The sequence below is a fragment of the Pinus tabuliformis genome, chromosome Q (genome assembly GCF_031772625.1).
Source record: "Pinus tabuliformis cultivar Carrire ecotype Pingquan chromosome Q, CPIR1, whole genome shotgun sequence".
In the NCBI taxonomy this organism is placed as follows: Eukaryota; Viridiplantae; Streptophyta; class Pinopsida; order Pinales; family Pinaceae; genus Pinus; species Pinus tabuliformis.
In genome coordinates this window covers 1,140,769,057-1,140,785,717 of record NC_142296.1, presented here as the reverse complement: position 1 = coordinate 1,140,785,717, position 16,661 = coordinate 1,140,769,057, and the positions used below count along the sequence as shown (strand labels likewise).

Below are 16,661 nucleotides of genomic sequence, written 5' to 3'. Positions count from 1 at the left end.
TTTTTAATCCACATCATTCCTACACCTTTCGTCAAGGAAATATGATATGGTTCTACGCCTTAAAGGGATGTTTGTTCTTGTACCTCCATATCCACTTCCATGGGAGGATGTTGATGGAGTTCTTTGTGCATGTGATTGTGGGCTATCATGTTGAAAGACACCCATTCTTCTAGATGTATAGTGTCGTCCTCCAAATTATCATCCTCTGGGTTATTGTCCCAAGTTTTATATGATGTATCCTCATAAGCCCAATCACAATAATGACTCAACAACCTCAAGTTGTAGTGCACATAAACCAAGCTTTCTGCCCAGTTTTCATTGAGTCTGTTTCTTCTCACAGTATGGATGAAGTTGTAGGTGCTCCAACACCTCTCTGCAGAAGAAGTATTTACAACCTGTCAAAGCACTTTTTTGCCAATTTTGGCAAAAGTCCCTAGCCGCCATATGCTTCCCACCATGTGATGGCATCAAATTTGTCCCTATCTTCCATTGCATGCAAAGAACCTAACACTCCAGTGCAACTGAAGTATCTACCTAATTCAAGACGCAGATTAGCACACTCTTCAAGAGAAGAGAGAAGAAGAGAGGTCCCGCTTGTCAACCAACCAAGATGAAGATGACCTTGAGGATCTCTTTGATGAGCAGGAAGATGAATCCTCATTAGGGCCGCAAGATGGACATGATGATTTTGAGAGCACATGTGTTGAAGAGAATGAAGCTATGGAATGTAGGGCCGAGACTAGCCTTACCTTTCTCAAGGGTATCACTCTTGATTACTCTCCTTTTGAGAACCTTGAGGAAGGTGATCCCACAAGCTCCTTGGAAGATGACATTGCAGATTATTTCCGCATTGAAAAGGAGAAATGGGAGATTGTTGGACCTCAATTTGATCGTGCTCCCATTTATGATACTAACAAAGAAGACAAGGTTGAGATTGGCTTTCCCTTTATCTTGGACATTACTTGCAATGACATATCCATCGATACCCTTGGGAAGGAAAATTATTATTTTCCCTTGCATGAAAAAGGGCAGTTGGGAGGGATTGATTCTCCTTTTAATGAAAACCCAATCTTTGATGCTTATAATGGGGAAAGAAATGAGGCTCCTACCTACGCACCTCATGATTATACATTCAAATCACTTGAGCCTTCGGATTATGGGGAAGGAAAACTTGTTTAATATGACACTTCACCCTCTCCTTTGCCTTTCCCTCTTGTACATCATCTTGAGTCTTCCTCAAGTGAGTTTCTCACCCCTTTTGCTATGACCTCGAGTGACCATGCCCCTTTTCACTTTTCTGAATATGTTGTCAAGGAAGAACCCTTCATTGAATATACTTTATCCCCTTTGGCTCACCCACAAGGTTTTGATCACTCCATGACCTCCCCTCTCCAATGTGACCATCACATTGAGAAACATGTTTGTTGCACTTCTTTCTCTCACCCTTCGTTCCCCTCTCATCACAATTGTGTGACATCTTCAAAGCACGATATTACAAGCAGTGATTGTGATGAGGACTTCTTGAGAGTGATTTTTCATTCCACCAATGTGTACTTATGGAAAGCCCGAGACCTCTACATTGACCTATTTTCCTTCTCCTAGGACTTCCCTTCACCTCAGATGGACATAATATTTTCCCGCCTCCCATCCACTTCATCTGCCATGTGACTATGTCCACATTCGATTTGGGAGTTGCTACATGAGTAATAATACTGGCAGGAATATGTAAATTGATGTGATGATATGTTGGTTGCATTGTCTTTATGATTACACTTAGTATTAACCTTACTATATGCATGTCACGATAGGATGCATTGCATGTTCATTTTCTACATTATGAATAACATCATATGATATTTCTCATGGTACATAGGTGCATATTTGCATATTTTACTTACTGTTGGTTTTATGGCCTAACATATAGCATGTGTGATCATGAGACGCCCCGAAATCATGTTGTTCTGTGTTTTTCCATCTATTATATGTGCAGGTAACAAATCTACTGTAACCAAGAGATTGTTGGAGTTCTCGTGACCTCCCGTTCAAGTAGCTTCACCCACTTCTTCGAGAGATCACATCCCAATTGGAGCCAAATGTAACCCACCACTTGGTGGGTAATATCCCTAGGAGAAAAAAGAAATCTCCGAGATGGTCCTCAGCCAGTAACCACCAACTAGCTCATTGTGCCATTTCTCTGCCACCTGAACCAGCGATGTGGTCCCTCACCCATCTTCCTGATCGTATGTTTGAAGGTGGGCCTCCCAAATCTAAAGGTATGACTTGTCATTTGGAAATTGAGTATTGTAGTTTGTTTATCATGGACACTTCTGGGCATGGATTAATAGGGAGATTCGGCAGAAGGAATGGGCTAGGTATGTACTTTTGTCCCCTAGACCCCTTTTAGGAATTAACCTTGCATTCTAGTCCCATGGGATCTATTTTACTAACGATATGGCTCCAGGGATGGTATTTCACAGGGAACCCTGATTATGGTTGTGTGGTCCCACTCCCTTATTCACTTATATTACCCTCTTTCCATTCATTATTACTCCATTCATCATTTCTCCCACTTGGGATCCACATTGCTCCATTAAGTCCACATATGCTTAGCTTTCCCGTTCCCCTTGCCCACACCTTGGGTCATGGCCTAGAATGAAGCTCGGAGGTTGATGCAGCTGAAAAGAAGGATAAAAGCATATATGGCCACATTCAACAGGAAAATGTACCACAAAAGCAAAAGATGGCCGGGACAAATACATTTAGCAGGTGTGCAAAAGCCAATACATGAGCTCTACCCCATCATCATGGCCATCACCTTGGTTCCTACAGGTTCTATGAGCCTCCTTCATCATATAAGAACCCATGATTGTGTAATAAACCGCCCCACCTTAGAAGGGGGTATTCACTACTATATCTTATACATCATGATCTTCCTCCTTAAGCCCCAAGGAATTAACATAAAAAGGAAAAATGCATATAAAGAAGGGTGGAAACATCAAGCCCGGGGCACCTCATGTACCATGATTGCTCCCTCCTATACATTATAAACCCAAAAGGGGGCTTCCCTCTTATTAGCTACCCTTGTACCCCAACATGTGACCCAAGGTTGCCCCTTCTCATTCCCTATTTCATGCACCTATCTGCCACATCCCACCGCCTTTTGAAAGATGTACCTTGACTATTATCCCCTTTAGAAGTAGAAACCACCTAATAAGATACTTGGTTAACCCCATTTGGAGTTTAGGAGACATTGGCACATCCCGAAGCCCATTACGGAAGGGTAGGCCATTATGAAGTCCTCACCTGTGGTCCATGATTGGTAAGCTCATTTGCTCGATTTCTCTAATCACTTGTTGTACTGGAAGCCTAGGGGACGCATTGAATCTTATGCAGGATTGTAGATGGTCTCCATTTTGGGTTTGGTCTCCCTATACAAGGTCCTAATCCTCCAGAGGGCTACATTGGCACGTGTGGGGTGTGCGTTGAGAGCCATGGGCCTCCACAGCAACAAACAGCACTCCATGGATCCCCACAGCCATTCAGAGGTTGCTTGTGGTTCACTTAGTGGACAAGGAGGATGCACCTGATCCATCATGCCCAGCTAGCCCCAGATCTACCCCATACACTTGGCAGATGATCCAAGACTTGCACAATGATGTGGCATCACCTACACAATTATCCTAGCCCTTGCAGGTGATCTACAGGCATTTTCAATTTGTTTGGAAACCCATGAGGACACTTGTGTGCCCCCACATGTCATTTGGAGCACCACAAGTACTACAAGGGGCCAACACCTTGTCCACTACTTTTGAGGGTCCTATTCTTCATTATGGCAACCATGGACCTCATTAGGACTCTTAGAGGGCCCTACGACATGCATAGATTATTATTTGACCTCTTGAGAGGCTTACCATTTTCATTTATGAACTAGTTTGGTGGGCTTGTCACGAAAAGTTGGATTATTAGAACATTATTTTATTTTTGGGGATTATGTAGGCCAAGGAGGCTAATTCAAACTCCTAAGTTCTATATAAATACAAGTGAGATGAGCTCATTTGCTCATCAGCACTTTGGTTTGGATCTCTTATATCTCTTGAGATTTTTGCACTTTTTCTAAGGATGAATTGGAGATTTATGGATGAGTTTTGATGTATGGATATTGGTCTATCTTCTCTTGGAGCTTCTTTATTGTCAATTGTGAATGGTTGGATATACTCTATTACATGTAAATACGTGCTTTTGATGTTATTCTTGTTTACTTATGTCATATATGTTGAACTAGGATTTTCGTTGTTTCAAGGCATAATTGTTGCATGCATTTATTACTTAATATTGTAGAATTTTTCTCTATTACAACATTTCTTCAATGTATGGGCCATGTAATAGGAGTGAAATCTCCTAGGGGTAAAATTTGACCTTGACAAGCCATTTCTCTTACACATCAAAGTATAAAAGTTGCAGGGTTGCTTCTTCTTGACCTAGAAGGCAAACAAAGTGATCTTGGGGCCTCCTTGACTGGGAACCAAGAAATCCTACTCTTACTCAACATAAACTCCATTCTCCCAAAGATTAAGGCACTGATCTACCAAGGGTGGTCACTAAAATCCACATTTTCTCACATTCTTCCGATACTAGCCACATTGGAATGACTAGAGCATCAATTTCCCAGCAAACTCGCCATAAAAAAAAAAAAATGATCTCCTAGGGTCTCCTGCCCTAGCCTTTTCTCTTGCCCTCCTCCAATTTTGAAGCCATTTCGACAGTGGAGTTGGAAGAAAAGTCAAGCCCTAGCGTTAGGATCAAAACTTGCCTTGCCATCCCCAAGGCTAGTACTTCATAGGGTCAAGACAACATCTTCAAGTGAAATTATTCTCTTGATCCTTTTCCCCACATTGTCTACAGTAAGAATATCATTGGTTGCTTCATACCTTCCTCATATCCTAGACCGGGTCCACTTGGCCCTATGTGGCCCCATTCCTTCAAAAGATTATTCTTCAAAAACCATCTGGGATACCAATTCTAACAAGGATTTTAGGGAGTGGGGAACTCCTTCACAAGCCTATTCCCATAAACCTAGCCCTCAAAATCCTCTCTTCCTTTCCCTAGAAACACATAGTACCTTGCTTAGAAAGCAAGCAAGTTCTATCCTTCAAACTTTCTGGGAAAGGGTGTGGGTCACTCATATCCATTGACTTATCATTCATTAGTGACTCCATACATATCGGGTTCTCTCCCATCGGTGAAAGTCCGTAAATAGAAGGGAGCCTTAGCTGAAGTGACAATGGGCTAAGACTCCATTTGTTTCCCTTGACCTAGCATTTGCCCTTTAGTAATCCCCCTTAGGTCCCCTGCTAGTTTGAGCGGTAACAGTGTCGATATGCTATGGTGATTATGTGTCTTCAGATTCTATTCAGCGCCTTATGGTGAAGATTTGAATTAAAATATATGGCACCATCCAAAAGAAACTTGTAGGAAAATTTGCTTAGGCTTTTGGTTTTATCACGCATTCCTAGAAACCCGCATAGCTTTTCATACGAGTGTTGGATTCATCATGTCCCATGGTTTTGTGGACGTCCTTATATGGCTTCAAGGCATCTTGCATCCTTCATAGAATTTTCTGTAGATTTCAACATTATCCATGAAGATCTTAATGAAAATATTTGGATCAGAAGCAGGCACAGCAAATTCTCAAAATTTTAGGATTGAGAAATTCCTCAAATTAGGGTGTTCAAGAAGATAAATATTAAACATTGAATAAATGGATCATAAGAGAAACCTAAGAGCTGGTGCCACTGCAAATTAGCTGTCAGTGCAGCACCATATAGAAGAATCCAGTAACTCTGGTAGATGACATTGTAGATAATCTTTGACATCAAAATTGCAATCTAAAATTCAGGAGGTCCCAGGATAAACACTTTGCCTTCTATAGATCCAGAGGAACATTTTAGAATCACTGGATCTCAGTACACACTTGAGAAATATAACGACAACAGTATTATCCACAGAACTATTAGTGTCTCAAATATTGGAGTCCTTCTGAATATATATAAAAAGAAAATTAGTTTGACATTATTCCAAAATTTTTCCAAAAAGAATTGAAAAAGATATATTAAAAAGCTAAATAAACATAATAGGGAACATAATGAAAAAAGGAAGAGAATTTACATGAAATGATGTCATACCTGTGATGAGAAAGCATTAAAACTTATAATTGGTCCAGCAATATACAAAGGTGCATAAATCAGATAACAAAGATATCTCTCAAATGAATAGCTCTCAAGGGGCAAGCTCCTTTCCTGCAAATATAGATCAATTGTATCTTTCAAAAGACATTTCAACTTTCACATTACTATTACACATATGTATCTTAACAACATCAAAGGATCCTCTGAAATGTGCATGATAAATAAATTATAAGATTTAAGGCAGCAACCTCCATATTAAAGCTTCCAATAACAACAAAAGATCACATAAGAACCACACAGTAATGGTGAAAGAGATTGACAATATATGGATAGCAACACAAGGAAATCTCCAAAATGTTAATTTACCTTAATAGTGTTACCTGCCAGATGTACCTAGCAAATAAAGGAAGAGAAACATCAAAGTTGGACAAGCCACTGGTCAAATTTAAAAGTCCATAAATCCTGCAGGGCAATTTTGCCCCTTCTCTCTTCTTTCTCTATCCAATTTCCGAGCCCCATCGGGAAAATGTAAAAAATGTTACTAGCATGATGAACTTATGTAAAAGCCTTAGCCCATTTGACCTAGTTAGTCAGGAAGTGGCTCTAGAGTGTTTTTTTACTTAATTAATTATTTTTTGCCTTTTAGAAATTAATAATTAATTGAGTTTTTTAACTCATCCTCCAAAGCTGGAGTGTGTCTTAATAACGAGGCCCCAAAGATGTTATCTAAGTCTAGGGTCAATGTATATTACCATGCTAGGCATTATCTTGAGTCTTGCGCAATTGCATTAGGTTTATATAGGATTTTTTAATAATTAGAAATTCCCACAAAAACAGGAACTTTTAATTAAATTTCATGTAACAAATAAAAAATTGGTACTATGAGGTTTCAAATGGCATGCAAGTACTCATTTTTCATCCTCATAGTGCCCATTTTACCTTAGTACCCCCTTTTGAGTGGAAAATATTGTTTTTTCCTCATGAAAATCAATTATTTACTCAAAAAGGTGAATATATCAACTCCCTATCTTTTAGGAGACATGTTTTACTTGTCTCCAACCTCATTGGGTTAGGCAAATTTGGAGGCTGAGTTAGCTCATGACTTCGGCCAAGTTAAGAGGCCGAGTCGGGAGGTTGAGTTAGGCCGAATTGGGAGGCCAAGTTAAAGGGCGAGAAAGGCTGAGTTGGAGGCCGAGTTGGTCCACGAGTGAGTGCGAGTTTAGTAGGCATGTGAGAGAGTTCACTCCTCTTGTGAACTCATACTATGCTTATGGACTCCCTCTTAGAGATTCACATGCTCTCCTTGGGATCATCACTCTTTTGGATAGTCAATTTCTTGGGATTCACATTCTTCAATTTTGGGATCTCCTCCCTTTTTCCTATAAATCAAAGCATCCTCCTCCATTGTTGGCTAATGTGGAAGGGTTGGAACAATTGGGGAAGCTTTGCCACTATTGTAATCGCTCTATCATTTTGAAATAAAAAGGCTTTGGAGGCTACATGGTGTGTTGATCTTTGTGTGGTGGCTTGAATCTCATGTGAGGTATAATTGTTTATATTGCATTTCCTTCAAATTCTTTGTTATAGTAGGCCTTTATAGGGGTATTGTTGCCCATAGGAGGAGATAAACAAACTTGGTTATTTGTTTATCTTCTTGTTGTCTTGTATTTTGGAATTGAAAATTACATGTGCTTCTAGTTTGATTGTCATGTTTTTTCCAAATTTCAATTGCAAAATTTCACCTATTTTAACTACTTTCTTGGCAAGATTTTAAGGATTTGCAGGTAACTCAATATTGAAGGACTAGATCCTCCTTGGGTGGAGTATCCATTACCCTTCAATGCATAAGAAGCTATATTCCCACCAAGCACCAAGTCTAGTCTCCATTTGCTTGAAGATTTCACCCAACTTCTCTCCCTATCTTCTTACACATGAATTATAATAAATATCATAAAATTCTTGGTTCACTTTTATGAAATTTATTGTCAAATCTAGCAACTTAAAGTGCTAATTTGTTGTTGTCCTAGCAGCAAAAATCAGCTAGGAAATGTTGATTTACATTGACTTTTCTTAGTTGTCTTAGAGTATATTTCACTTGGAGCTTTCCATATTTTTTTCTACTAACAATTGTGGGTGTTCCTAAAGTGTTTTGGGGCATCTTTCACCATTTTTGCTCACAGATTTTTTGCAGGTCCACGAACATACAAGGGGAGGTGTTGCTGGATTTTCATCAATTTGGACCATCCAAGGAACCCAGAAGAAAACCACAACTTTCCCCTTTGTAAAAGAATATTAAAAACCATTCTTCCCTTTATTCACAAGGGATCTCTGGCATTATAACAACCATTGTAATTTTGAGGGAGATAGGAGAGTCTCCTAGGCATCCCATTCCCAGTACCCAGCAGGGGTCTTGTGTGTTTGTTATCTCATTTTCATGGTTTGCTCATTCTAGTTAAAATTAACTTAAACGAATAAACCCATGCACCACAATACATTCACTTTTTAGCTTAGATTTAATTTCTTCATGTTTTAGATTAGATTTCCATTTTTGCAAAAGTAACGAATCTTTCCCCTCCAAGTATTGTTATGCTCTCGGCCATTCCAAGTGAAGCTTGATCCTTAGGATGATTTAGAGAGGACTCGTTTGGGTTGAATAGTTTACTAGGGAAGTCCTCTTATCGAATTATTATGAGTTTGGGAAAAAGATTGTTGATTAGTGAAATCAAGGAAATACATGTTGAAGTTGAGCTTCTTCCCGTTGGATCTCCGAGCAACCTTCTCAATCCCATCTGAAGCATAAAGGTGAAAAAGAAACAAATATTACAGTGGATTTATGTTCTTGCAATTAGACAAGTCTCATACTCGCCTCTCCATTTTGCGCTCACTAATAATTCCAAGTGGAATCAACTTAATAAAATTAACCAAAAGCATTCTCCAAAACATTTCGATAGCATACTTCATTGGGCCACGATTGCATGCCCAAGCTTCTTTCCAATGACACAAGCATTTACTTTTGGCACTAGTTTATATTGTTATTTACTTTTGTTATTTGATTATATGCTTGCCAATCATATGTTGTTGGTTAATGTACTCTTGAGTAATCAAATTAGCTCCTAGAATAATTTCTCATTTGATATAGCTTAATTAGCCTTGGTTATTTTTTAGGGACTACCACCCTTGGCTTTGCTAGAAGTTAGCCTAGATGGAGGAGTCGAGATTGAGTGATAGCAACTCGACTCAAGACTTGCCCCCAAGGGCACACTTACTAGATTGAATATCTTTTCCATGTAACCCAAAGGTATGGATTAGCCGGAAACAAATAGTAATGGTAAATAAGATAGCATAGAAGAGGGAACTATTTATATACGGAAATAAGCTCAATCCCAAGATACCTCCTAAACTAGATAATAGATTAATGGAAAGAAAATTCATAATGTCTTTCCCTCTCCACCTGTATAAACTATAAATGTAAGAAGAACTATTTTGATTTGATTGAACATAAATTTGATGGTTCTTTGTTCTAAGCGTATGCTACCCTCTTTGTTCCTCTCAAGTTCATGTTTCTGATATGATCTCAAAGCCAAGGTGTGAAGAAACCAAGCTTGAATGCAAGCGAAGGCCCTAGGTGCTACCATGTCCAGTGATGGTTCAATGAATTGCATTACAAAGTAAAGAGATTTGAAGTTAAAGGTTATTGATAGGAAAGTGGAAGAGAAAGATCCTATATTAACAACTCTAAAGAGACATTGATATTATTTCAAAAATTGAGCTAACATTTGATCAACTTAACAATAATTTTTTTGTAGAAATCAGGATGGGGAAAGTAATTTGAAAACATCGAATTCCACGCACTCCATGTCTGGTCGAAACCTTAACTAGGAACATAAACACACTAAAGATGCCCCACAACTTTGCACAGTGGAATATAATAGCAACTAAATCAATATAGTACACAAGAATCTATGGCCCAAAACGTGTTCCTTATTAGCCCTTCAATTAGAAAACCTTAGGGATCCCATACCAAGGATCATGGCCCTTTACCATCCCTATAAAATGCCTAATATACAAGGTCGGTCCTTCGACCAAATTCTAGGGTTGAGGCCAATTCCTTTAGGTCCTCTTCTACCCATAATACAACACCTATAGCTATCAAATCACACAATTGTAGCACTATTAGGGCTTAACCAACCCACCATCAATCATCAAAGGCTTACCTGGCAGTCCTTGGCCAACGTGTTGTCCCTTGTAGTTAGGCCCTTAGATGACTCCTTAGGCACTTTTCCAATCCTTCAACTCACTTAGCCAACTTCCCAAGTCTAGTTTCCCACCTGGCAACCCTTGCATACCTCTTTCCAACAAGTGTCCAAACTTGTTTCCCACCTAGCAAACTTAGCACAATCCCCAACAGCAAATTGCTTGCCTTGGGCTACTCCTTTAGCCCTCGGTCCCCTTGTTGAAGCTCTGTTAAACCTCAATCTGCTCCTTTAGTGTTGTGACTCCCTTTTTCTACCCTCAAACTATTGTACAGACCTACGGCTTGTGGCCCTACAACCTGCTTCTAATCTGCATTCAACCACCAGTCCACTCCTTTACCCACTACAGATGCTTGAACCAGCCTCAGCCTCCTTTAATAGCTTGTCGCTTGCCCTAACAAGCCTTCTTTCAACCCTACAATCAATCCAGCCAAACCTTGACTCCTTCATCTAAATCTATCGAAGCCTTGACCTTCTTTCTTGGCTCACAGCTTCATGTTCCAAACCTAATCGACCAGCGGATCCTTTCTCTTCTAGTAGTGGTTGCCCTTCTCCAACAAAAACATGCCTTGGTGACCTCTTCTTAGCCCTAAATCATCCTTAATGTCCTCGACCTCCTTGTTGGGGCAGCACTTTCATCAATCAGCCCTCAAACAACAGCTCAGCCTCCTATCTTAGATTATGACTACCATCATTCGTTGTAGCTAGGTACCTTTTTTAGCCTACACTCCTCAAGATCAATGCCCTTCTCACTTGTGTTTTCTAGCCTCTCCTTTGGCCTATACTTATATGTTTCCATTAGGTGTCTTGGGAGCCCTCTTTATGCTTCAAGAAACCCCACTTCACCATTCAACATTTACTTAGAATATAAAATCCATTTCCTTGGGTTCCAAGCCCACTCCTTCAGGTTAGAACCCCAAACTCAAAACCACAAAGCCCCCAAGGCCTTTTCCACTTAGAAATATGTTTCGAGCTACCAAAATTCTATGGGAAATAATAGTGGTTATTATATTTCAAGGTAGCTTTAGCAACAAATTTTTAAAGGAAAAAACAAGGGTAGTTTTACCACCCAAACCCTTACTTTATGTGACAAAAACCAAAAGCACAAATAAGACTTTTTGAAACTACAAGGGGCTACCTACTATCACCACAGTAGCATCCTCTCTCACTTTAGGAAAATTTCTCACCCTAACAAGAGAGCCTAGAGGCAACTCTCAGGTAAGCCACTCATTGTCACTTTAGTGACCTTGTCCCACTCTTTAGACTACAAAAAGAATATCCTAGTCAAGGGAGAACCCCTATAAGTAAAGCTAAGCTAGGTCACTAAATAACGAAGGCAAGTTACTAACTTGCTTTGACAAAGAATTCGACGATTTGACACTACTCACTTTCAATGTACAAAGGCAAGTGTAAGCATGTGAAGAATAGATCAAACCACAAATTATGAGCCATCTTTGAATAAATTAAATTAGACAAGTGTGCCTATTAATGCAACGAAATTAGGTTTGGAAACTAAAAGATAGAACCTGCCAAATAACCATATAACATGAGATGCTAGTGAAGCATATATCGAAAATGAAGAATAAATTGTGTCCATACACGTAAGGCATTTAGATCATTCATTCACTACATTCATGAATATCTGAGACTAAAAGTTTGTTATCATCATCAAGAGACCATTTCACAGTTAAAAGATCATATGCCAATGGTATTAACTCTGTTTAGGACAGCAAAGAGTTACGTGTTTGCAACAATAAACAAAGAAAATGTACTACAGTTATTAAAGACAGTGAGAATAGCAGAGTACAACAAACTTATAGTATTGAAAATATCATCTAGTGATCAAAAGGTTATCATCACTTATGGCATATAAATTAGTGCATTGTCTTACCATGAAAATCTTGATCCAATACAACAATGAGCAATCTTATCAGCATTCAAGACACATTAACGTTGAAAATGGTTGTTATTTATGTCAAAGGTTGTCCAAATGAAAGAGGAAATTACATAGTCAAATAGAATATTCTGAGACATTTCCAGTAGTGTATGGCACTCCCTCTAATTCCATAGGAATGAGGAGATACGAAATATTTTTCTCAAGATGACCCAACCAAAGTACAAGTAAACCCCATTTGGATACCCTATCTTTGAAGGCATTTTTACTCCAATTATGTAGCTCAAATGGGAGGATAAGAAATATGGTTGGAACGCTTTTTGTTCTTCTGGAAAAGTGGAAACAGAGAAAAAAAAAATTCATTTTAGAATGTGAGGCCTTCAAAGACAACAGGGAAAGTTATGCAGATATGCTGGCAGCTAGCTCTTGGGATAATCTATTTAGCGAAGGGTTTGTCGAGAAGCTGGGAGCATTTATTTGAAGCTTCATAGAAAAAGGGTCGAATACATCAAGCAGATGAAGAAACAATATGTCCCATAGGCTATCTTTAGCCAAGTGGATGTTAAAATAATTTATTTCTTCTTTCTTCTTACCTTTCCAATGATATATGTCACACCTTCTAACTCCTCACGATTGAGAAATGATTTTTTGAATATTCACTATACATTCTTCCAGTTGCACTAGCCTTCCCAGTCAATGGACAAGTCAACCCTAACCTAGCATCCAAACGCACCATAAATAGGCATGAGAAGGAGCATTTCTAACCACTTGATTCAACCATTTGGATCTATGTTTAGGAGAGAGGAGTAGTTCCGAAGTTCATACCTCATGAACGAAGAAAAAGTGAAGTGAAGAAGAGTTGAAGCAGCTTTCTATGGAAGGGTTTTTCGTATTGTTCTTGTTGATTTTTCAAGAACTTCTAATATGATAATTACTTTTAATGATTTCTTAATTTAATCCTTCTTATGTTCACATTCATCATTAAGCAATTACATAGAAGATCTCAAAAATACAAACAATAATGACAGTAGGATCATAAAAAGACAACGAAACATAAGAGACAAATTTTTACCCTAGGAAAACCCTTTTCAAGGGAAAAAACTCGCAAGCTTTTCTTAGAGAAATTGTCCAATTCAACAAGAGATACAATTTGATTTTTCCATTCAAATAAAGTCAAACTACCTGGCAAATAAGCCCAAGTCAACCGTGGTCAAACTGATATATTTTGGCCTCCTCAAATTTCATCTGCTTGAAATCTCGGCCTCCTGAAATTTTAGCCTCCTACACCTTCCTCGGAATTTAGACTATTGCACAGAAAGATACATAGGAAAACCTTGGTCTACTTCCACACTTGCGAAGTCAAACAGAGGTCAAACAAATAAGAGATATAGCTCGACTCAATGCTTGGATAGTTTTGGTCAACTTTGGACTACTTTGTCTTCATTTGCTTCGATGAACAGAAGATCTTATGTCTTGTTGATATGAATTGGTGCTTTGAAGTGGAGAATGAGTAGCCTTTAAATAGTGAATTCATGAGCCCAAAAAGGTATGTTTGTACACTGAGCCAACCTATACTTCTTGGAGGGTTGGCTTGACTTTTGGAGGCAAAAATAATTTTAATTTTCAAAATTGAAATTCCCTCTTTTGAAGCTGAATTGGAATTCATATTTATATTTATTGTTTCTTTCATATTTTAGAGGGCTAGACAAATTATGAAGACCAACCATAGCTACAAAATACAGCACTCCCTCTTACCTAGGGAGGTATTCATAATAACTTCTTCAAATGTATCTCTTTGTTGAAAAATTTCTCTATCCCGAGTAAAGGTTGAAAGAGCTTGCTATGTTGATGATTCCATCCACCTCATGCTCTATTACAAAACCATGTGGAAAGCATCCTGCATCATCATCATGCTCAACAAGTCGTCACTTGGATCAAAGTCACCAATTATCTAGGTCATGACTTGGAACCTAGTCAACACTTGTGGCCTATGGTGAAACCCTACGCTATTACCATTCCTGCGTGTTAACTGAATGGTAATTCTCCTGCCTAATGCTAAAGGCACTCACTCACCCACCAGGGGAGTACCCTGGGCCTTGATGCTCTCTAGGCCATTCTCCCTAGCCACATTACATGGCCTCGGTCAATTTCTTTGAACTATCAATATCTTGACCTAGGGAGAATGTCTACCCCTTCATGCTACAACAACAACACTCCCTTTGACTGAGCGAAGCATTCTCAACTAATCTAAGCTTGTCATTGAAGTATACAAACTTCACCCTAGGACAGAGGCTTTGTGAGAATGTCAACATCCTACTCGTCTATGAAAATGCATTAGACCCTCATTGCTCCCTTTTATACCATGTCCCAAATGTGGTGGTAACATGATCTCAATGTGCTTCGACCTGTCATCACAGTCGTTTCTTACACCTGCTCAAACAATCTTTTGAGTAGCTTCTAAAGCCACACTACTTCACAACTCACCAAAATAGTTGCAATATACTCATCCTCTCCAGTCCTGAATGCAACAGATGTTTTCCTAATGTGCTCTTCTTGTCTTCAGCACTCTCTGCCTATTCTGAATATAGATATCCCTGTAGTTGTACTTCTCAATTCACATCCAACTATACCATGTTAGTACCTCAACACATGTTGTGCCATAGCTACTTTCAAGTCACCCTGACTAGGTGCTCCCTTTGAAACTGAAATAGATCTTGTTGTGGCAATCTTGGCTTCTCTCTCTGCCACTTAGCTTCTACGGATTAGTTACCATTGAAGTGGCCATGGACTGGTTGTCCATCATCCCAGATCTCTAAAGGATCGTGATAACATGCCTACTCAGCTTCTGCCACATTCTAGTTCTAATAAGTGAAGCATCTAACCAAGATCCTTCATCTCAAACTCAGAGGTCAACTCCCTCTGACATTGAAGCAACTTCCTGTGGTAATCCCCACTGCTCTCCCTCTATCATGAAAGCAAATCCTTCTGCCACTATCACTTCCTCTGTCATGTGAGTCCTACTTATGTCAAAAATAAGTCATCTAATAGCAGGATCCACTAGGACTCATCAAATAATCATCAATCTAAGAATACCATGCCCAAAGTCCATACAAATCCTTCTTTAGTCTGCAAACATGAGATTCCCTCTCATATACTTCAAAGCCCTGAGGTAGTTCTATGTACACTTCTTCTTCCTCAATCACTCCATTGAGGAAAGCAATCTCCACATCCACTTGATGTAATTTCAATCCATAATAGAAGCGAGAGAAATAATAGTTCTAACAGAAGTGTACTTGACAACTGAAGCAAATGTCTCCACTTAGTCATCTCCCTCTTTTTGGGAGAATCCTCACAAATTTTGCTTTGTACTTCTCTTTATTGCCATCTATCACATACTCCATCTTGAGATTCACTTGGAAGTCACCACAAACTTCTCTTTGATGCAATTTTCTCCATCATAGCATTCTTCAAATTTGTTGGTTTGCCTCCTCCACCTGAACTAGGAGCTCTTCCAGTCATCAAGTACGATTAGTACAATTTCTCTCTTGAACACAAATCGCTAATCCTAGAAGAATCCTCTTGTTAGAAATTTTGCTTCATTCTTCTAATGCTTCCATCTGTTGCCAGAGCCTTGGCATCCTTCATAATGTACCTACAACCCCCACTAGGACGCCCCGGAAGAAACGATTATAACCCAACAAAAGAAACAAAGACGAGAGGTTAACTAATAGTAAAACAATAATAATCAAGGAAGAGAGATATAAAGTACTTATCATTGAGGTTTGAAGGGAATTTATCAGTTCCCTCTTTATCCTTGCCTTCTTGCAGAAATCATTGATAACCATTTGCAAACTCATCATTCTCGATCTCATCATCGGCTACTAATGGATGAGCTAGGATTTCTTCATTCAGTTAAATTGTCCATCTACATCAAAGACTCAGCTACAAGACAATGAGCTCCTTCTAGCATTCAGCATCCTTAGACACATTCTAGGGTTTCACAAACCTTTATTCAAAGAATATCCTTCAAGTCTTTTCTAGGGTTTACAAAATCCTAAGAATACCAGCGCTTTCAAGAGGGAGATCATTCTTTAGCACAAATGGTATGACTTCTCTTGTTTTATGATAGAGCCCTTCATCTCCCTCTGACTCTGGAGTTACTTTCTTGAATCATATCTCAAATGTTTGAAAGAAAATTATGTGATATACTAATATGATCTAGCAGCAATAGGGATCAAGCAATGGCAACCTAGCATCCACAACATATCTCAGCCAATCCAATCATAGCCTCAACAAACCATATTAGTAGCATATGCAAGGCATCTTCTA

General features: G+C 39.0%; 1 protein-coding gene across 3 annotated transcripts in view; it reads right to left on the bottom strand.

Moving 5' to 3' along the window:
* The window catches only part of LOC149223599 (MBOAT (membrane bound O-acyl transferase) family protein), a 344,393-nt gene that overhangs the window by 196,240 nt on the left and 131,492 nt on the right, over positions 1-16,661 (bottom strand). For all 3 annotated transcript variants that reach the window (XR_016249480.1, XM_089385884.1, XM_089385885.1), the window contains exon 9: positions 6,183-6,296. Coding sequence is in view for 2 of the 3 variants with exons in the window: in XM_089385884.1 (XP_089242010.1) it covers positions 6,183-6,296 (114 nt within the window). In the remaining variant the exon portion in view is untranslated. The remainder of the gene's footprint in view (positions 1-6,182; positions 6,297-16,661) is intronic.